Source organism: Gorilla gorilla, chromosome 18 (assembly GCF_029281585.2).
Source record: "Gorilla gorilla gorilla isolate KB3781 chromosome 18, NHGRI_mGorGor1-v2.1_pri, whole genome shotgun sequence".
In the NCBI taxonomy this organism is placed as follows: Eukaryota; Metazoa; Chordata; class Mammalia; order Primates; family Hominidae; genus Gorilla; species Gorilla gorilla.
In genome coordinates this window covers 9,248,524-9,271,376 of record NC_073242.2, presented here as the reverse complement: position 1 = coordinate 9,271,376, position 22,853 = coordinate 9,248,524, and the positions used below count along the sequence as shown (strand labels likewise).

General features: G+C 47.0%; 1 protein-coding gene and 1 long non-coding RNA gene across 4 annotated transcripts in view; one reads left to right on the top strand and one right to left on the bottom strand.

Annotated features, from left to right (window-relative positions):
• The window catches only part of RBFOX1 (RNA binding fox-1 homolog 1), a 2,483,553-nt gene that overhangs the window by 2,100,882 nt on the left and 359,818 nt on the right, over positions 1-22,853 (bottom strand). Inside the window, exon 3 of the mRNA XM_063699486.1 lies at positions 19,495-19,554. Coding sequence (XP_063555556.1) covers positions 19,495-19,554 — 60 coding nt within the window. The remainder of the gene's footprint in view (positions 1-19,494; positions 19,555-22,853) is intronic.
• Positions 1,914-21,597, top strand: LOC129527544 (uncharacterized). 3 transcript variants are annotated; one of them, XR_008672536.2, is made up of 5 exons: positions 1,914-2,038; positions 7,030-7,194; positions 16,814-17,501; positions 20,528-20,828; positions 21,445-21,597. It is a non-coding gene; the product is annotated as an uncharacterized lncRNA (long non-coding RNA). The 3 variants fall into 3 exon arrangements; XR_008672535.2 differs by lacking the exon at positions 16,814-17,501; XR_008672534.2 differs by lacking the exons at positions 16,814-17,501; positions 20,528-20,828; positions 21,445-21,597 and adding an exon at positions 7,749-8,476.

The following is a 22,853-nucleotide window of genomic DNA, read 5'->3' as shown; positions in this document are numbered from 1 at the left end:
AATCCAGAGATACACAGATGTAAAAATTCATAATGCTGTGTACTCCAGATTTGTATAATTTATGTTATGTAAGTTATACCTCAATGTTTAAAATTGCCAACCATTTCCTGGGTACCTTCTGCATGCCAGAGCTTGAACAAAAGACTGATGGCTTGAACAATACCCTCCTAGTAGATACCAGGTAAGAGTGTTACCTTTCATAATGCCACAGATAAGCTTCGGAAATGCTGCCTAGGGGAAGGAGAGACACTCTCATCATCTATTCTTTTATTAAATATAAATGGCTACCTGACCTGGGCTCTGCAACAAATCAAAGAGCAAACCTTGTTTTTCCCATTCACAGCATTAGCTTAGGAATATGGAGAGAGAGAAATAAAGACAAGACAGAAAAAAACACTAGGTTTCCAGGGTATAGTCCTCAGAAACAACTCATTTTCACTAAATCCCTGAGAATAAAGACAGCTTGATTACAGTAAGATTGGCAAAACCCAAAGAATGCAGAAGACATATGCACCTGTCTTTTTCCACATTGCTGTGCTAGCGTTTCTGGACTTCAATGGACGCTACTGTGTACAGGACACCCTTAAAGGAGGGGAACAAGCCTGACGATTGGAGAACACAGAGTCCCAGGCAGACAGAAACAGCTTCTGGGGTTTTTGACTCAGTGCAAGGCTGGCTTTGACTGCTGAGCACCCGGGATGGGAACCAGAGAAGACTGAGCCAGAAAACTCGTGAAGACCTCAGGACCATGGGTAGCAGAAGTAAGTGCTCACAGGCTAGTCCGCAGGGCAGCATTGAACCTGAGTCTTGAAAGTGAATGGGAGCTTTCCAGGTAGGGAGGTTAGAGGAATGGCATGTGCTAAAGATTCTGGGGTCAAAGTCGGAAGTGAGGGGATGTTGGCACAGAGCCTCAAAATGCATTTGTTAAATCTGTGCGTGCATTCATGAATGAATGAGGGAGGGAGGGACAGACGGAGGGAAGGAAGGAGGGAGGGAGGGAGGGAATGGATGGCTAGATCTGAGGGAAATTTCAACCCCTCAGCAACCACAGCTGGGACTCATGATCTAGTCTCTAACTCAGGAACTGCCCTCCAGCCAGTTTCACTTGGAACAAATAAGGGTACCGCCAATAAGTATCTATTTAATTAAAAGAAAGCTGGCTGAGCCAAAGTGAGGGGGTGGAAAAAGAGGCAGGAGAGAAAGGAGGAAGGGGAGGGGTGGGGAAGGGGAGGGGTGGGGAAGGGAGGATGAGGAGCAAAGGAGGAGAAAAAAGAGAAAGAACAGGATGGAGGAGGGGGAAGAGAGGAGAAGGAGAAAGAGGAGGAAAATAGGGGAGAAGGGGGGACAGGAGAGGGAGAAGGGACAGGAGGAGGAGAGGGACAGAAAGAGGTGGGGAGGACAATAACAATGAGGGGAGGAAGATAAAGGGGAGGATGAGGGGGAGGAAGCAGAGGAGGAGGGGTGAGGAGGAGGAGGAGAGAGAGGAGAGGGAAGAGGAGGAGGAGGGGGGGAGGAAAGGGAAGAGGAGGAGGAGGAGGGAGAGGGAGAAGGGAGAGGGAAGAGGAGGAGGAGGAGGGAGAGGGAGAAGGGAGAGGGAAGAGGAGGAGGAGGGGGGGAGGAAAGGGAAGAGGGCAGACAGCGGCATCTCCAAGAGCTCGTATTCACGGTGGCAGCAGTTCAGTGGGAAAATCAAGGGCACTGTGACACAAGAACCTCCTGCTCTAACAAGCCAGATGCTCCTCTGAGCCAAGGCTCTCAGGAGCAGCGCCTGGACCTCGCTGGCCAGCACCGCAGACAAGCTGGGCCCAGAGATGAGCTCCCTCCCAGGGGCGGTGTCGGGAATGACAGCTCCAGGAAGCGGCCACTAGGTGGCGTGTGCGCCTTACTTCCTTCCCAGGTTTCCAGCCGCGGGAGGCAGAGGGTGGGGCTGGGGTTCCAGGAAGCCGAAGGTCCTTTCACAGATGGACCGTTAAGCCAGCCCAGGGGACGGCAGTGCAGCCTGAGGGAGCAAGAACTGTCACCACGGTCTGCCCGGGAAGTAGGTCCACACTGTCCCTTGCAGGTCAGGGCTTAGCTTACAGGTGCTCCCAGCGAGACCCCGGGGCAGGGAGGGGAGTGGAGAAGAGCTCTGGGTTCAGATCTGATCTTGACCACAACAGACGGTTCAGGTTCAAACCACGCTTCCTGGAGACGCCTCTCAGCCCAACTTCAGAGGGGAAAGAAGCGTTCCCATTAACAGAAGCTCCACTGTGACCCGTTTTAAGCACTGAACAGCCGTGCCACAAATAATTGGGGAGAAAAAAAAGTCCACAGCTTAAAAAGCATTGAAGACCCCATTGCTAACCCTGGTGGGCTCCCATCATGGGGCAGAAACCCAGATAGGCACTCATCATCTGGGGTCCTTTTTCCTAACGGGGTCCCCTAAGTTGATCCAGGCTCAGGTCCCACAAAATGTGGATCTGCCCCCTTCCTGACACATAGAAACGGCTCGATCCTCAGTGGCCGACCAGCAAGACAGGATGACCTCCATTTTGCAGATGACAAGACTGAGGTTCAAGGACCTATGGGAACAGGACGGAGCTGGGACTCCCACCACATCTTCAGATTGGCAGCCAGCTGCCTTGTCAAAATACCACTCCAATGTCCCTCCTGTCCTCATGTCTATGGGGACAGGCTAAAGGCTAATAAGGTGCCTGTTCAGATACACATAGCTGTCTTCAGAGCAAGTAGACTTGAGCAGTACACACCACTCACTCTTCGAAGCTCTAGAGTCTATCAAGCACACATCAAAAACTGGCAGCTTTGCCTCTTAGCTTGTCAAAACAACTCAGCTGCTGGGTGCAGTGGCTCCTTTCTGTAATCTCAGTGCTTTGGGAGGCCAAGGCAGGAGGATCAATTGAGGCCAGGAATTAGAGACAAGCCTGGGCAACATAGTGAGACTCCATCTGTACAAAAATGAAGATAGCCAGATGTGGGAGCATGCACCTGTAGTTCCAGCTACTTGGGAGGCTGGGATGGAAATATCACTTAAGCCCAGGAGTTCAAGGCTGCAGTGAGCTATGACGGCACCACTGCACGCCAGCCTGGGTAACAGAATGAGACCCCATCTCAAAAAACAAACAAAACTGAGCTGAATGCTACACACTTTCTGTTGCCCATCATCATGGAAATCTGGGTACAAAGCTCTGACCCCACCCATCTCTCATCACTCTTCTCTTCCAAGTACCTCTCACAGCTCATGGACCAAACCCCCAGCCTCCCTGTGCTCTTCCTCCTCTCTCGTGTCATGTAAGTCAATGGGTGTGCATTGTCCTTTTCTCTAAACGATAAGCATATTATCTTGGCCAGGAATGAATGTTGGATGTTTTTGTTTTTAATTTGTGCACCTTCACTCACCCATAGCATCTCGCATCTAGATTTGCATTCAGTAAGCACTCAATAAATGTGTCTTCTTCCTGCTGGTACAAGACATGTACAGGGGGTAGGGGTGGAATGTTGACAACTGGAAAATGAAAGTGTTTCAGAATTATGGAGCAAATGAACAGGGAGATGTATCGTCTATAATAAATATACCTCTGAAGAGCCTTAAAAGAAATGAATGAAGCACAACACCAAAGTCTCAGGGAGTGATAAATCAGGAGCCTGATAGACAAAAGTGCATCCGAAATCATTTAAAGTGCACCAGAAATCATTTATGTCTGAGTAATTAGAACACATTGGAATGACTCTGTGCCATTGAACTGAAATTGAGCAACATAATGTTTATGAAATCCCCATGGACTCTGGGAGGAAAACCAGAGATGAAAGTTGCATTGAAGATTCTCCCCACTGGCCCAGAGCCCTCCTGCATAGTCCCCAGGGGAGACCTAGGGGGAAATGAAGTTTCTGTTTAGTCCATGTGCAAATTTGTTTTCTTCTAGTTTAAAAATGTCTGCAGTCCCAGTTGTAGAGGAAAAAAAATGTCAGGCTCAGGCTGTACGTGACAGGACAGGATCCGCCATCCACCTGATCCGCACCTCCCAACCAAGAGGGAGTCTAAGACAGAATTGAGACCAGGTGGGCATCATTCCTATAAAAAGGTGGCCATTCCTAGCAAGAAAAAGGCTGGGCTTCTTTCTCAGTGTTCCTACAGAATTTGACACTCCCTCCACAGCCCCACTGACAGAAGTGGAGGGAACTGACCTAGGTCAAAGAGCTGGGACCCTGAAAGGCAGGATCAGGATAAAAAAAAAAAAGTCCAAGGAAATTCTGCAGGACGAAAATGGGAGATGAAGGAGTCAGAGAAGAAAGAGGGACTTCTATGCTCATCCATAGAATCCAGTCTTTGGATGCTGGCTGGGGAAGAAAAAAAAAACCCCCATCTACCTTGATTTGGGGAGTTAAACAAGGATGACAGAACCTTGAACTTGGAGATGTGCAAAGAAGCCCTCAGGCATCAACTGCTTTTGTGAGCTTTCCACTCAATGATGGAACCTGGCCCCATAAACACGACCCCAATATGGTCCTGGTACTGGACTGCCTCCCCCCATGAAATGATGGTCTGAATTTGTCCATCAAATGAACCTGACATGCTGGCGTCTTTATCAGCTCACAGATAATGAGAAAGGAAAATTTCACTTGGAGTATGACTCTCTCATTCCTCTCTGCCCTCAGTTTTAGACCACAAATCTCAGCTTCTGGGAGCCATAATCAGGGCTGCAACCCTGTGCCATCAGCAGATATGAAAGCAAGTGGAAGATCCCTACATATATGGGATGCAGGTGAGGGTAACGTTGCACCCACGTACAGAAATATGTCTACTTACCCTCCCTCTGCCAAGAACCTGGTAGGCTTATATTGGGGAACCCACCCTCAACTGTGCAAATGCAGAGATACTGCAGGCATATGTGTGTTCTGAGCCCTGAAGGATGTCCACCCATATGTTGGGTGTGGGGAGGTTCTTCTGAAGCCTGAAGGAAGATTTGTCCATGCCAACAACTGTTTCCCGTCTTGGTACCCCTGTGATTCTGTCCCCTGCTCCAACTGAGGCCCCTCAAAGAAACCTGAGGAATCTTCACAAAATGCAAATCCAATCACCTCCTTGAAAACCCATCAGGGCCCTCCCCTAGCCTTAGTCTCATTCTCATGGGCCCTTGAGCTTCAGTCTTGTCATCTGTAAAATGGAGTCCATTCTACCTTGCTGGTCAGCCACTGTGGATTGAGTCCTTTCTATGTGCCAGGAAGGGGCCAGATCCATGCTTTGTGGGACATGAGCCTAGATCAATTTAGGAGACCTCGTTAGGAAAAAGAATCCCAAATGATGAGTGCCTAGCTAGGTTTCTGCCTCATGGTGGCACTGAGGTCTTCAATGCTTAGGGTTAAAGACCAGCATCCTCACCATGGCCTGGCCTCACTGGAATGCTCCTCCTCCCTGAACTCCAGCTACTCTGGCTATCTTTTAGCAGTTCCTAAAACTCCTCTGGCCACAGGGCCTTTACACATGCTATTTCCTCTGTCTAGAATGCTCTATTCTCGCCTGACCTTGCCCTGTGGCCTTGAGAGCTCAGTTCATGAGCCTCCTCCTGGGAAAACCCCAGACATATCCACCATGTATGCCCGGTTTTATTATAAAAATCTTTCTCAGAGCCATTATCTACCTTGTGAAGCACTTTTCTTCATTTGTAGATATACTTTTGTATGAGTATCTGCTCAATCTCTGTCTCACTAAACTGTAGGCTCTGGGAGGGTGGGTCCTAGTGTGTCTTGGCTTATCACTATAACCTTAGCAGCTTCACAGGACCTGGCACATGGTGGCTTCCCAATATTGCATGGATAGACAGATGGAGTGGTGGATAGGTGGATGAGTAGATGGGAAAGTGGGTGGGTGGGTGGATGGGAGAGTGACTGGGAGAGTAGATGGATGGATGGAAGAACTGATGGGAGAGTAGATGAATGAATGAATGAATGAATGAATGAATGGATGAGAGTGGAGGGGAGAATGAATGAATGGATGGGTGGGAGAATGGGTGGGCAGGTGGGAGAGTAGACATACGGATGGGAGGAATTATGGGAGAGTAGATGAATGAATGAATGAATGGGATGGATGGGAGAGTAGGTGGGTGGGAGAGTAGATGGATCGATGGATCAAGTAATATTTCCATCCCAGCCTCCCAAGTAGCTGGGACCACAGATGCATGCTACTACATCTGGCTATTTTTATTTTATTTTTTGTACAGATGGGGGTCTCACTGTGTTGCCCAGGCTTGTCTAATCCCTGTCCTCAAGTGATCCTCCTCCCTTGGCCTTACAAAGTGCAGGGATTACAGATATGAGCTACTGCACCCAGTAGCTGAGTGACAGGAGAGTAGATGAATGGGTGGGTGGGTGGGTGGATGGATGGATGGATGGATGGATGGATGGATGGATGGATGGATGGGAGACTGAAAGAAGGGTGAATGAATGGATGGATAGATGGATGGATGGATGGATGGATGGATGGATGGATGGGAGACTGAAAGAAGGGTGAATGAATGGATGGATAGATGGATGGATGGATGGATGGATGGATGGATGGATGGATGGGAGACTGAAAGAAGGGTGAATGAATGGATGGATAGATGGATGGATGGATGGATGGATGGATGGATGGATGGATGGATGGGAGACTGAAAGAAGGGTGAATGAATGGATGGATAGATGGATGGATGGATGGATGGATGGATGGATGGATGGATGGATGGATGGGAGAGTGGGTGGGGGAGTACGTGGATGGATGGATGAGAGAGTAGATGGAGGGATGGATAGGAGAGTGGCTGGATGAACAGATGGATAGGTGAATCACTAGTTTTTGTTGATACCGGTTTATAAAATTGATCATTTTTATCAGTTGAAAGAAGTTAAGTACACAGAAGTGCAAAGCAAAAGGCTACTGAAGAACAGAAAAGCCAGCGTAGGAGCCAAGGAACACAGCAGCAACAACGCTGGTAGGGAGGCAGGTCCACCAAGTCATTCATTCGTTCTGTTAGACTTTCTGTGCTCTTACACGTGCAGGCACTGAGGTGATGCTGGGGTTGCAGTGAGCTGTCGAACTAGATGTGTCAGAAATGAGAAAGGAGATGAGAGAACAAATTAGAATACAGAGTGATCGACACTTTGATGAAGGAAGTAGATGGAGCCTGGGGTCCATGAAACCCACTGCCAAACCAACCCAGACAGGTGAGTAAGAACCTGCCCTAGGTAAGCCAGTACCTTAAAGATGAACCCAAGATTTCAGGGGAAGGCAGGCAGGGAGACTGGGTGGATTCAGGGTGGACATGTTGCCAACAGAGCACATGTGGGCCAGAGAGAAAGCACGCCACACCTAAGGATGTGGATGATGCTCCAGTTGTCTGCTGGGGAGATATGGAAACAGACCAGACTGTAGAGAGACACAGAGGCCACATCGTAGGATGCTCTGTAAGCTGTGTCAAGGAGTTTGGATTTTAGCCTGAGAACCACAGCCCACGACTTGAGTGTTAAAATACTCAGCCAGCCAGGGATTAGAGGGATCTGATTTTTATTTATTTTTATTTTTTGAGAGACAGGGTCTTGCTCTGTCACCCAGGCTGGAGTGCAGTGCTGCAATCATAGCTTACTGCAGCCTCAATCTCCTGGGCTCAAGCAATCCTCCCACCTCAGCCTCTGGAGTGGCTGGGACTAAAGACATGTGCTACCATGCCATTAAATTTTTAATTTTAAAATAATTTTTTTTTAATTTTCTAATTTTGTAGAGACAAAGTATCCCTATGTTTCCCAGGCTGATCTCAAACTCCTGGCCTGAACTGACCTCCTGCCTCAACCGACCTCCTGCCTCAACCTCCAAAGCACTGGGATTAACAGCATAAGCCACTGTGCCCAGCCTAATTTTTATTTTTCAACTTTGTACATTATGGTGTTTTTAATACCCCTGCCAAGACCACAGTTTTAGGTAAACTGCCATCCTGCCTATACCCATGTTCCTGTTCCCTTTTCTAGCTGTGTAACCTTGGGAAGGTCACTTGCCTCACTAGGCATCAACTTGCTCTTCTGTTAAACGGGGACAACAGAACCCCGTGAGACACTCTGACAATCACATGAGGCTATGTGAATAAAACATGGGCCTAGTACATAGCGAGTGTGCAGCAGCTGCTCACTAGTCTTTCAACAAGTAGTGACTGAGAGTCTATTACATGCAGGCACAGGCATAGGTGCTGGGGATACAAGAATGAGAAAAACACTGGTAACAGGATAGGCTGATGGTAATGGGATAGACTGATGGTAACAGGATAGACTGCTGGCATATTGGAAATTCAGAAAACTCCCTGCCCTCCTAGCGGCAGGAGGTACAGCAAGCCGGCAAGTAAGTAAAATACACTGGATGTCAGAGGGTGGTGCTCAGTGTTGTGTGAGCATCAAAGCAAAGAAAAGAAGAAGGGTGCTGAGCAGGGCTTAGAGATTTAAATAAAGCCATCAAGGAAAACGTTGCAGAGAAGATAATATTTGAATAAAAACTCAAAGAAGGTAAGAGTACAAATTATGCTGATGTCGGTTTTGTCCTCCACCCCGCCCCCACCATCTCTGCACAGTCCTCTGCTCCCCACCCCCACCTACCCTCTCCACAGCTCCTAGAACAGTGCTCTGCACAAAGTACATGGCCGATAAAAAATATTATGAGATTAACAAGTCTTAGGGAAAAGCATCTGTGGTCAGGGGAACAGCATGTGTAAAGGACACAAGGCATGAGGACCATGAAAAACAGTCAAGTTGAAATGTACCAGGACACTGGGGGCTGCCTTGTACATGAGGGTTTGGATGCAGGTCACAGGGTCCCATTTGGTTTGGCCAGGCTCTGGCCTGGAGTGACCCTGGGTCAACCTTCGCTGACATGGTGGACATCTCTACCTGCTTGACACCTGCCACTACTCCAGAACGATCCTGCCCTTTGTCTCCACAAGAAGGAAATAGCCTTCTTGAATAAAAGCCTGGAAGCTGACCTCTCCTCTGCCCCCAGCACGCTGACTTTTCCCTAGAGTGGAAGGTGACAGGCATTCACATTCCACTTCTGTCTCAGACAAGCGACAGAGAATGTAAGATGGCTGGATGGGTTTTGCTGGTAATGGGATAGACTGATGGCGTATTGGAAATTCACATTTAAAATACAGCTCTCCTTTCTGTAAAATGAGATAGCATCTACCAATTCGGGTAATGAATACATAATTTAAATGCAAGCCATGGGAGTTTGGAAGAAGGGCCCAGGTAGTTTCAGGTGGTTCGGCCCATTTCGGTACACAGCACAGAGCCCTCTCCCCTCCCTCCAATAATTTTATTTCTTAGCAAAATCATTACTGAGAATATTGAACTCCCTTACAGAGATGTATTTGCTCCCCTTATCTTCCTTCTGTCTTTCTTGATTAAAAGCTATGTGTGATATTTGTAGTTATCAAACATCAATATTTGGCATGGATTTGCGAAATGGATATGGGGGGAAGAAAGGAGTCTGACCATTTCTGTAAAGGGTAAAACCTTGAGCAAACAGACTGCATTTCTTATTAGGGGCACTAAAGAGCAGAGATGCATTTCAGAAGGGACCACTCGGACTGCACCCCAGCAGGCTTTGTGAAACCAATGATCAGGGCTCAAAATTAGATTCTGGGTTACATCAGGAAAGCCAGCTACCTTCAGAGGATAGGGGATGGGAGGGAGAGTTAAGCAGTGTATCTCACAACTGTTAGCCCTACAACTATTACAGGGCTTGCAGCCTTGTAACAGACAACTCCAGCACTCAAACTGGACAGAGCTGAAATAATCAATAATAATAATTAAACCTTCTCTAGTGCTCTCTCCTAAGGCTTTACCTATATTAACTCAATGAATCCTCATAACAATTTGATTTATCAACTCTGTGTTACAGATGAGAAAAGTTACAGGCACAGAGAAGTCAAGCCACTGGCCTAGGCTTCCACAACAAATAGGTGGCGGGGCTGGGACTCAAGGCTGCAGCCTGGTTCCCAGCCATGCACAGAACCACTTTGCCATAGTGCCCCTCCATCATGTGGCCATGTGTGGACCCCCACACCTCCACAGCTTCCCAGAATCATGGTATGCTACGATTGCTCAGAGCGCTGCTGCTGTTATGGAAACAGAGCCCTTGGTTCCCGTCCTACACCCTTGCAACACTGACACAGTCAGCTGAGACTCAAAGTGCCCCTCCATGAAGTGAGGGTAATAACAACCACACTTGCCCCTGGGGTGTTATGACAATTCACAAGGTATGCACTCAGACAATGAGCTTCCAAGTGGGATTCATAGTCATTGCTGGTGGGAATGAGCACTGGAACAACCACTTTGGGCAACTTTTGGACAGTAGCTACTCAAATTAAACATGTGCCTATTCTGTGACCAAAGAGACACACTCCTAGGTATATTCCCCAGATAAATGAGTACCTACGTCCACCAAACAACAGGTGCACGAGTGCACATAGCCCCAAACTACAAACAACCCCAATGCTGATCCATGGGAGAATGGATACATTATGGTCCAATCATACAATGAAATACTGTCCAGCCATTAAAAAGAGTAGCTAGTGGTACATACAGTAGCATAGGTGATTCTCCTAGGGATGCTTTTGAGGGAAAGAAGGCAGATACATATGGACTGCAGGGGTCCATTTATAGAGATTTCAGAAATGAGCCCAGTGGAATTAGAAAGGCAGTGACCTCAGATTGGGGCAGGTAGTGTTGACAGAGAGAAGTATGAGGGAGCCTTCTGGGATAGTTTACATCAACAGAGCTGACACTTTCATTCATTCATTTCAAGAACAAGCGTTACTGAGCACCTACTGTATTTTAGGTACCCCATCAGGAGATAGGAAGGAGAAAAGACCTTCACTCCCCATCCGTAGTTCAATGCCAACATTGAAACCTGTCAGTATCATCACCGTGTCTCCAGGGGGCACAGCCATCCTCAGAGATTAGGGGAAATCACTAAATAGATTTCCCCTCTTATCTGGCAGAAAGCAGCAGAGAGAAATGGCAGGGATGTTCCCCAGAACAGCAGACCCTGCGCTGTCTGTGCCTGAGGTCAAGAGTGCCACTTAGCATTTCGTCCCAGCAAGTCCAGCTTCCTTTAATCAGAACCATGTGGCCTACATCACGGGTGATATTTTGAAGGGAAAGAATTTAAGCCTCCATGTCTCACTGCCCCGAGTATCAGCTTTGTCCTCCTGCTCCTAATGCCGTTATCTCATCCGCACACTTGGTTTTCTGCCGAGCAGATGCTGTAGAAGGCACATTAGCAGTGAGAAGTAGAGCGTGCCCAGGAGTCTGGGCGTACAGCTGGTGACCCCTCTGCTCCCCAGGCCACTCCAGTGAGGCGACATAGTGAAAAATACCCAGGAGGGACCAAGGCTTCCTGCAGCCTCCCAGCCTCCTAAGCCAGGTCCCAGGGAGATCTTTCTAAAATGCAAATTGGATCCAGACAATCACCAGCTTAAAACCTTTCAGTGGCCACACACTGATCACAGCAAAAACTCAATTTCTTAACTACTATGCAGCACTGGGGCATGCCTGCTTCTCCCGCCAACCCCTGACATCCCCTCTTCCAGACTATAACAGACCCAAGTTCATGCCCATGTTTCTGATGATTCTGTTCCTTCTACCTGGAGCCCCCCATCTCCTGCAATCAGTGTTAATACTCCCCCTTGTCCTTCAAGACTCTATGTATCACCTCCTCTGTGAAGCCTCCCGTACCTGTTTGCACTACCACTCAACTTTATATTCTTCCTACACTACAAAGCAATCAGATTGTGCCTCAGTTATGGGCTACTTCTTATTCATCCTGTGTCCTCCTCACAGACTGCAAGCCCTTTGAGGGCAGGGTTTGAGTCTTATTCATATGCATACCTTCCAACTCTTAGCAGTGACTGTGATATAATTTAGGGAGTTGGGGGTGGAATGAAGAAGAGATGAGAAGTGAGGGAGAGAGGAGGTGAGTGAGAGAGAAGGTGAGGAAGGAAGGGAGGGAGGAATGAGGGTGGAGGGCATTTTGTGGTTGGAGAGCAACACAACCAGAGTGACTTAGGAAGAATCTCTGAACAAGGCTTTTCTGATGACTCTGGATGAATGGTTAGGAATTTGGATGGTCAGATTTGAGGGGAGAATTCAAGCAGAAAGGATAGCCTAAGCAAAGGTCTGCAGTCAGGGAACATGGGGCATAGACACTGGAGGACAGGGTGGGAGGAGAGTAGCAGATAAGGTTGGAGAAGCCACCAGATAGTATCCCAATGCCAAGTATGAAATCACAGGACCTTGCTCTCTACTCTCACATCACAGAGAGCTGCTGAAATATGCTGGAAAGGAGGAGCCACGGTTCAGCAAGTGAGCTGATCAGACAGTGGGTCAACTAGAGACATGCCACGGGCAACCTCTGCTAACTTCAGATTGAGAGTAAGACAGGAAAATGCCAGGGATGCCAGGGAAGAGGGAGGAAAGCTATGCCTGTGAATATACAGAAAGAGAAGCAATGGGAAAGGTGGGCCAGCTTATGGGTTCCATGATGGCTGCTACAAGTCTCTATGAGACACCTGGAGTTGGGACAGCATCTGTGTTGGCACTCTCCCCTCCTGTTCTCAAGGCAGACATTACCAATCAAGAGTACCACTCTTCTCGCCTATACCAAGGAAGACATTACTAATCAATGGTGCCACTCTCCGTTCCTGTACCCAAGGCAGACATTATTAAATTAATGGCCCTACTCTCCCCTCCTAGACCTGAGGCAGACATTACTCATCAAGGACAACACTCTCCCCTCCTAGACTCAAGGCAGACTTACTCATCAATGGCACCACTCTCCCCTCCTAGACCCAAGGCAGACATTACTCATCAATGGCACCACTCTCCCCTCCCAGACCCATGGCAGACATTACTAATCAATGGCACCACTCCGCCCTCCTATACCAAAGGCAGACATTAATCATTAATCATCAGTGGCACCACTCTTCCCTCCTATTACTCATCAATGGCACCACTCTTCCCTACTGAGTACAGATATAGCCTTGGCATCCTTGACCTGGGACTGGGTCTAACCTCCACTCCCATCTGACTGCCATCTATAAATGAGGTGTTACCTACTCTCCATACATGGTTACAAGCATCATAACCTGGGATCAGGGACGTGAGAGCAGAAAGAGCCTGAGAAACCCTCATTTCACAGACATGGAAGCCAAAGTCCTTGGAGAGTTGGTGGTGGAATCAGAGATGAAATCCAGTCCAATGAGCCCCATCTCTTTCTTCAACATTCTGCTGCACCTTGGAGGGTAAAACAGGGAACAAGCCTGTCACCACTCACAGCAACTAGAAGCCAGAGCAGAAAGGACAAGCAAACCTGCCTCATGAAGAGACTGGCGTCAAACCTGAGTCAATGCTCAGCGGAAATGAAGGCCGGGTGAGTGGGTGTGTGTGCGCAGGCTGTAGAGAAGGGAACAGGAGTTTCACTTCTATCCCTCTGAACAACACAGATCACTTTTGCTAAATTCCAAAAGGTGGCAGCATTACATCAAATATTCATTTGCTGAGACTGCAGCAGGGGACGTCCTACAGAGGTGACATGGGCAGGAAGTTAAGACGTCCAGATGACTAGGGGATAAGGAAGTCTGGAGGGTCAAACACTGAAGTGGTCTGGTTCCCGGGGGGCCCATGAGCCCCTTTTCTGCAAGAAAAAGGGAAAATGCTGGAGAGAAATAGCAGCACACTTGGCCCCAAGAAGAGGAGAAATCCAGACTCATCTCGGGAATGTATCAGCATGGACAGACCTCAGTGCGGCCCCATGATCAGCAGCATGTAGGCAGGACCCACGACTTACTTCTAACCAATAGAAAAGATGATGGGCATGCCATGATTATGTTGGGACATGTGTACACAAGACTCCATGTTGCTAACATGCACTAGAGAGACACTTCCGGGAAAAGCACACTGTCACATTGTAAACTGCCTGTGGAGAGGGCCATGTGGCAGGGAACTGTAGGTGGCCTCTAGGGTCTGACGGCCTGCATCTTATAGCCACAAGAAATTGAATTATTCCAACAACCAGTGAGATTGCAAAGGGACCCTGAGCTCCAGATGAAACTCCCAGCTCCTGCCAACTCCCTCGCCTGCAGCTTGGTGAGAACCTAAGCAGACAACCCAGTACAGCTGTGTCCAGACCTATGACCAATCGAAGCAGTAAGATAGTAGACAGGTGTTGTCTGAAGCCACTTAGTCTCTTAAGCAGGCATAAAAAATGAATTTTTTGTATTCTTATTACAGAAAAATACAGGGGTTACGAAATATGGCTCTGGAATGAGGCAGAACAAAGTAAAAATTTAGGTTCTTCCACTTAACTGCACTATGCTTACTGCCTTGGGTATAGAAGGGGAGAGTGACACCATTGATTAGTAATGTCTGCCTTGAGTACAGAAGGGGGGAATGGCACCATTGATTACTAATGTCCGCCTTGGGTATAGGAGGGGAGAATGGCACCACTGCTTAGTAATGTCTGCCTTGGGTATAGGAGGGTATAGTTTCTACTATATCAAGAAAGAGAGAAAAAATAATAGTGCGGTTCTTATGCTGGACAACATCACTTCCACGAGTTCAGGATGCATTTGCTCCACAGTGAACCCAAAAGGAAACATGTACCTGCAAGTTTCTCAGTCTCATTCCCAAGTGCCTCTCCATCATGTGGCCACATGATCACAGATGACTGCAATGTTTAAAGACAGGTATGTTTCATTCACCCAGCATGCCACCTCAACACAATCACTTCATCTGGCATCTAAGCAAAGACCCTCATTTTTTCTAATAATCAAGGAAAGTGTGGCTGTATTTGATGTATCGAGGGGCAGAAAGATTGGTCTCCAACAGGACTTGCACAAGTAATTGACCAGGTGTAATTTTTATGTTACCTGATGACTCTGGAATTAACTTTGCATCTAAGACACAGGTTCACAGAAATGCTCCCTGCATCACCAAACAGAACCTGCTGGCCTTCCCCTCAGCTCAATGCAGCATGGGAAACAGCCCAATCTGGATCTGAATTTCAGACTGCTTCCCCATTAGCTATGAGACTGTGCAAGCCATGCCCTTATGAGCCTCAGTTTCCCCATTTGTAAACAAATAGTTTGAATAGGTCTTCCCTCCTTGGACTACTCTGGGGAGAGAAAGATATAATGCCTGTGAAATGGTGGGTGCAATGCCAGGTACTTCCTAGTTCCCAAAGATGCTAGCTGTTATGATTATTTTATTCTGAATGCTGGCAAAATATACTTTCTGCATCCAGGGAAAGCCCTTTCTGGGAGACAGTGCCAAAGCAGACAGGTGGAGGTCAGAAAAAGTAGAGCTGACTGGTGCCACAGGGCAGTGAGTAGGAAGGGCGGTGAGACGCCATGGCCTGGAGCATTCTGCATTCTGGAGCAGGCAAGGACCAAAAAGTCTATCTAGAGGCCACATTTAGTCTTGTAAACCCCATTTTCACTCCTCTAGAGGAACGACACAGCATTTCCATGACAACTGAGAATGAAACTTGAACGAATATGCTGTCAGCTCTCCTGGAAAACCTTCTTAACAGTCCAGAACACACTGCTTAATTTCATAAATAGTTATTACTATTACTAGTACTAGTACTATTATTACAACTACATTGTTACTACTATTACTACTACTGCTTCTTACTATATTACATTTATTACAACTACATTATTACTAATATTATATTATTACTACCACTGTCAAAGAAAATAACTGCTCACTATAGAAAAAAAATAAAAGAGTCTAAAGGAAAATGCAAAAACCTGTAATTTAGTTGAACTTTCCATCTGCCTTTCTGACATCTCTCTGCAAGCAGAGAAAGGGAGATCTATGAATACAGTTTGCACATAATTGGAATCATATAATACAGGCTGTATTTCTCACTCAACAATATGTCATGTGCATCTTTCCGAGTCAATAAACATAAATCCTCACCACAAAATCCTAGCAGCAGCTTGGAATTGGACTTTATGGATATACACAATTGACTTAAACTATCCCTTATTGAGGGATATTGAGGGCACATCTTTTTAAAAATTATTTGTGCTACTACAATCATTTCCTTAATAAATATACAAACACATCTCACACTTGTACAATCATCTCCAAGGTGCAAATTCCCAGAAGTGTAATTGCTAGATCAAAGATGGAACACATTTTACATTTTGACACATGTGAATGTGAGGCAATCTGCCATCCAGAGATGGTCAGGCAACATATGCTGCCTCCAGTAGAGGTCGTGAAAAAGACTGCTTCTACCCATGACACATTCCAAGGCAAGACAGGAGGCTGACCTGTGAGAGTCCAGCCAGAAGGACCCAGCTCAGCAGCCCTGCTACAGTCAGAGGGTGGAGATGGAGGAGCAGGTTAAGGCAATTGGATCCTCACCGCATGAATCTCTGCAAACCTAGAAGACTCTACAGCCTCCAGAGGAGAAACCCGGAGGATACCATCATCCCCTCCACTAGAGAGAACACATCAGCCTCCATGAGTGAGGTTGGGGGCCAGGAAATACCTGACCCAAACCAAGAGAGCTAAAAATCTAGCAGGCATAGGCACTATTCTAAGCACTGGGGAAATGGAGCCATCTCAGACACCTTTGATCCTATTGTGGGCAATTAACTTTTTCAACTACTTTCCCTTCAAAAGCTTCTGCACCACCAATATTAAGTCTCTTTAGCAAGTCACTTTCCTGCTCCACGCCTCATTTCCTCATCTGCAAAATGTGTTTAGTATCTTTGTTTTCTTTCCATAGACTCAGTGTGACATTACAAGCATCCTGGGTGGAACTGCAAGACATAGTTATTTCAAGAGTATGAAGAGTGTGCTGGCCAAACTCCAAGATGGCCGCATGATCCCTCCTCCAGGTACTCATGCGCTTGTATGGTTTGCTCCCACAATCTTCCGAGGATTTGGTTGTATGACTGATCGAATACAGCAGAGGCGATGGCATAGGACATCTGAGGCTACGTCATCTAAGGGATACACAGGAATTCACTCCCATCCTCCCATGTGGCTTCTACTTTGCTCTTAATCTCTCAGATCTCTCACTCTGGCAGACACCACCCACCATGTCCTGAGGACACTCAAGCAGCTCTGTGGCCTCCTGACAATAGCTGTTAGGTGAAACACCTTGGGTGCAGACCCTCTAGCCCCACTCCAGCCTTCAGAAGACAGCAGCCCCAGCTCATGTGGGACCCTGAGCCAGACCACCAAGCAAACCACTCCCAGATTCCTGACCCACAGAAACTGTGAGATAATGAAAGTCTGCTGTTTGAAGTCACTAAGTTCAGTGTAACTGTCACGGGCAAGAGACAGCCAATACAATACCTTCCTGCTTCATACATCATTTTTGCATCTATCCAAAATGGGAAGAATATTTCACAGACTTGATGCGAAGCTGCAAGACTCCTGGTACTCCACTAATGCAGTTGGGTCAGAGGGTAAGTCCAGGCTGTGTGACCATGGGTAATTACTTTGAGTTTTGGTTTCCTAAGCCACAAAATGAGGATAAAAACAGCACTCACCTTACGGAGCCATTGAGAGGATGTTAAAAGAACAGAGATCAAACATTTGGTCAACTGAAAAGTGGGATAAGAAAGTTGGGTGTGTGGTTGTCATTTTTCATCATCCCTTTCCTCTTCTTCCTCTTCTTCTTGGCATCACAGGTAAACACTACTTTCAGATGATCCATTAATGGTTTATTATAAAAATCCAGCCTGGAAAGTCATTTTGGGGGAATAGACAAGCACCAAGCAGTGGGCCCTTACAGATTCCAGTTTACACCAAGGGTCAGTATAGCTTGGTGCATAAAGAGGAGGGAACATTCCAAATACAGTGCACACTCATGGACAAGACCCAGGGCCAAGCAGACTTTTTTTTTTTTTTTTTTTTTTTGAGACAGGGTCTTACTCTGTTTGCCCAGGCTGGAGTGCAGTGGCATAATCATAGCTCACTGCAGCCTCCATCTCCTGGGCTCAAGCAATCCTCCCACCTCAGCCTCCCGAGTGTCTGAGACTGCAGGCGCACACCACCACGTTCAGCTAATTTGGTTTTGTTTTTTTTTTTATTTTTTTTTATTTTTTTGAGACGGAGTCTCACTCTCGTCCAGGCTGGAGTGCAGTGGCGTGATCTTGGCTCACTGCAAGCTCTGCCTCCCAGGTTCATGCCATTCTCCTGCCTCAGCCTCCTGAGTAGCTGGGACTACAGGCACCTGCCAACGTGCCTGGCTAATTTTTTTTTTTTTTTTTTTTTTTTGTATTTTTAGTAGAGACAGGGTTTCACCATGTTATCCAGGATGGCTTCGATCTCCTGACCTCTTGATCAGCCCGCCTCAGCCTCCCAAAGTGCTGGGATTACAGGTGTGAGCCACCGCGCCCAGCCTAATTTGTTTATTTTTTGTAGAGATGTTGCCCAGGCTGGTCTCCAACTCCTGAGCTCAAGCAATCCTCTTACCTTGGCCTCCCAAAGGGCTGGGATTATAGGTGTGATCCACTGGGCCTAGCCACGAACATCTTTTGATAAAAGAATTTACTCTCAGCCTTTCACTTACCACTATCACAATGTCTCACCATACCTACATTACGATTTCCATTCTGTTATTTCCATACCATTTTTTGTCTTTGAGTCAACTCACTTTATGTTAAACTTTTTTTGAAGGAAATTTCATACCACTGCCATTAACGGAAAGCTAGTAGTGATGGCTATAAAGAGAAGATCATCATAAAATGAAATACATAATGATGAATACCAAACAGCAACAGTCTATGTGCCACTTGAAGGTGCCATCCCAAGGTCACCAACAATACACAAACAGGTCACACTTGGGGAATGCACCACACCATGATTGCATTGCCGAGAGGTGGTGCATGAGTGATTTCAGAAGTATCTGTGCAGGGAACTTCCTGGCCACTGTTATCCGTGGGTGACAGATGAGGGATACATGGGAATTCACTGCCATCATCCCAGGTTATGTACCCCAGTGACTCCGAGCCCAATGCCATGATGCAGGACCCCAGGGCACTCAGTAAGCATTCCTGTCCTTACTAGGAAGACAACCCAATGACATTCGACTTCTTTCACGTGCTCCCATAACCTGGGGCCGTCACACCAGGGGGCAGAGGGACCAATTTGCAGCCTTGTCACCAACCACTGTGCCCCAGATCTGTCCACCAAGTGGGCCTGGTCTTTTTTAGAGGACAGAATACAGCTCTCACACCATGTAGCAGAGGCTGGGAATACAGCCCAGGTGTTTCCTAATAGAAATCGTGCAAGTGCTCAGGAAAATTTATTCCTCTCAAACCCAGTTAATTCTCCAGCAAGATCAGTTTCAGGTAAAAACCATTCCCGGTGATTGATGACAGAGACCAAAGAGGCTGAAAAGGACGCAAAAGTAGTTTCAAAATCTAATCTGTTCAGCAAAATGCTTCTACTTACGGAGTCTTGCAGACTGTTCTCGGCACCGGGGAGGAGGGTTGAATTTTCAGACTTGTAGTCCTGGCAAAAAACAAACAAAGAGAGAAAAAGGTTGGGGAAGCCCGGTTGAGGAAAAAAATTCTAACCTGGAGTAACCCAGTTTAGCACAACCCAGAATGTCTCACCACGTTTAGCCACAGTACCCTCTGTCTCTCCACCCATCCCCTGCAGGGGTCAAGACCTGCATTGCCCTGCGCAATGGCCACAAGCCCAATATGGCTACAGAGCCCCGTGGCTAGTCTCATTGAAATGGGCTGTATACATAAAATACTCACTGGGTTTTCAGGACATGATGAAGAAAATGAATATAAAATACCTCATTAATATTTATATTTCATTATTTTTATATCGATTACATACATGTTAGAAAGACATTTAATAATATATAAAAATAAAATATATTGCTATGTTTAAAAATGTAAATATATTAAGACTATCTCAAAGGAAGTTTATTATTACAGTTAATCTCATTCGTTTCTTTTTACTTTTTAATGTGGCTACCAGCAAATGCTAAATTGCATCTTTGACTCCCCTGACACTCCTGAGGCAGTGCTGGTCCGGATGTTTCTCCGTGTGGACTCCTCGTCCCAGACCGAGGACGCTGGGGATCCCTAACCTTCCACCTTCCACTCCAGCAACAGTTTGCATCTAGGGAGCATCTGAAATGCTATGCACTACTTTTTTTTTTTTTTTTTTTTTTTTGAGACAGAGTCTCCCTCTGTCACTCAACCTCCCAAGTTGCTGGGACTATAGGCACCCGCCACCACACCTGGATAAGTTTTTGTATTTTTAGTAGATACAGGGAATCGCCATGTTGGCCAGGCTGGTCTCGAACTCCTGACCTCAGGTGATCCACCTGCCTCAGCCTCCCAAAGTACTAACATTACTGGCCTGAGCCACCACACCCAGCCACTGTGTATTTCTTGTGCATTTTCACCCTGAATCCTTACTAGGGTATTAAGAAGTAGGTCTTAACCTCAGCCCCGTCTTACAGGTGAAGAAGCAAAAGAGAGGCTGAGGGACTTGTCCAAGGTAACACAGCACTCAGCAGGGCTGCAGTGGAGCCTCAGCTTGAACTGAGCATGCCTACTGCAAACACTGGGATGTGAATCACCGTCGCAGTATTCCCAAAGCCTTCGTCCACCTTTCCATAAGGTACAGCGCAGGAGCATGTTAAAGCTGGCCACCATCAACTCTAGGGAACTGCTCCTGCCTCAAAAGTGTCAGCAATGCCTAAAGCTCTACATTGTCATTAATCAAAAGTCAGCAAGGCCGAGGCGGGCAGATCACCTGAGGTAAGGAGCTCCAGACCAGTCTGGCCAACATGGTGAAACACCGTCTCTACTAAAAGTACAAAATTAGCCAGGCTGTGGTGGTGGGCACCTGTAATCTCAGCTACTTGGGAGGCTGAGGGAGGAGAATCGCTTGAACCTGGGAGGCACAGGTTGCAGTGAGCCAAGACCACCGCCACCGCACTCCAGCCTGAGCGACGAGATCAAAACTCCAACTTAAAAAAAAAAAAAAAAAAAAAGTCAGCAGGCTTTGGCCTGGGGTCACCCCTTTAACTTCCTGGGCAGAGAGAGGGCCGTGTGTGTCTCAAGCAAGACCCTGTCTCAAAAGAGAGAGGGCGGGAGAGCAACGGAGAGAAAGAGGGAAGGACGAAGAGGTGCAGAGAAAGCGGGAGGGGGGTGGGAAGGAGAGGTGTATAAAAAGAGAGAGAGACAAAGATATAGACAGACACAGATATCAAAAGAGAGAGAAACAGAGGGGGACAGAAGCTACCTACTCTTTCCTGTACCAGCCACAAGAATTACTCAGACCCACCCACAGAGTTCTGGGATTTCTGTTTCTGTACATCGTTTCTGAACTTATAATGAGAAGACACATATTTTATTGTTTCTCTTTTTGCAGTTTTCTAGTAGACATTGGTCATGGAAAAATCTGGTGACCAAGAAATCAAAAATGTGTTTGTTCCCCTCTTTCCTCAACACAGAGAATGGTCCTCATGCCACATCCACCCTCCAGTTTATTGAAGTGAACAAATAAACTTAAACACAAATCATGTCCTCTGCTTCCAGTGACTGTCTAAAGTAGTAGCCTGAATGGGGAGAGAAGGGGGAGGAGGATGATGCAGTGATTTTGCTGCCAGATGCGTCAATTCTCCTTTGAGAGAATGTCCACTGGTCTGAGAATGTCTGGCTTTTGTCACTTTCTTTTCAGTCCCACTTTACAGATGGACCAAGAAAAAACTGCACTTGATCAACGAGTTAAGCGCAACAGCAGATTTCAATCCAGTGACAAGACCCAAGTGTTACTAGATGCCCTGGGATCCCTATCTACAGCCTGGTCCTTTCTTTGAGACGGGCCTCCCTCCAACACTCACAGGTGACCCAGTACCTTGCCCAATTCCATCTAGTCTAGGGACACACTCCTGCCCCAGGCCGCATGAATCAATCTGTCTTTCTCAGGAACAGAGACAGAGACCCACAGAAATGGTCACTGCATTGTGTTGGACTTCCTAAGTCCAAGACCTTGCATGTGAAGCCAGTATTGGCTTCATAGCAACCACCAGCCTTAGGAAGGTAAAATTAGGTTTGAGTCAAAATTAAGAGTCTTCCAGGGGAAGCTGATTGGAAGAAAAGAGAATAGAGGATCTAGGCAACCAGTATCCCAGAGCCTGGAAATAGACAACTTAGGACTCACACTCGAGTATGATCTTACTTGGGAACCTAGCTACCAGATGAAATTCCTATCCAGCTGCCCCTGCAGAGCCTTCTTCCTCTTTGCCCCTTCCTCACTTCCCAGCCCCTTCCCCCTAGCTAGGGTCTTTCCCTCTCCACATCCCTGAGCCTGAGGTCCCAGAGGCCTGATGTCCTCTTTAGCTGTCTATCTCTCATTGTGTCGCACTTCCATGTCATTTTCATCAGGAGCACAGGAAGCCTTCACTCCTAGGAGACAGAAGATGGTACCAACTCAATCTGCTCTTCTCAAGAGACTTTTTCTGCCCTTCCTGCCACTTTTATACCTCTCCATACCCTGGAACTGGACATGCACCCTAACCGTAGATTAGCACCCTCCTTCTTAACACAGTCCCTGTGCTATCTGAACAAAGCAGCAAGCTCTATGCCCAATCCCGTGTGTCCCTATTTCCCTCCTTAACTCGAAAACAGAGACAAGCACATATTAACATTCTAAGTCTGACTGAGTTGGGGAAACAGAGCCAAGAGATGCAGCGAGGGAGGTAGTGGCTGTCTGACACTGTTCTGGTTTTCAGAAAGCCCAGGTCTTTTCCCTGAATCCTTACAATAAGCCTCCGTATC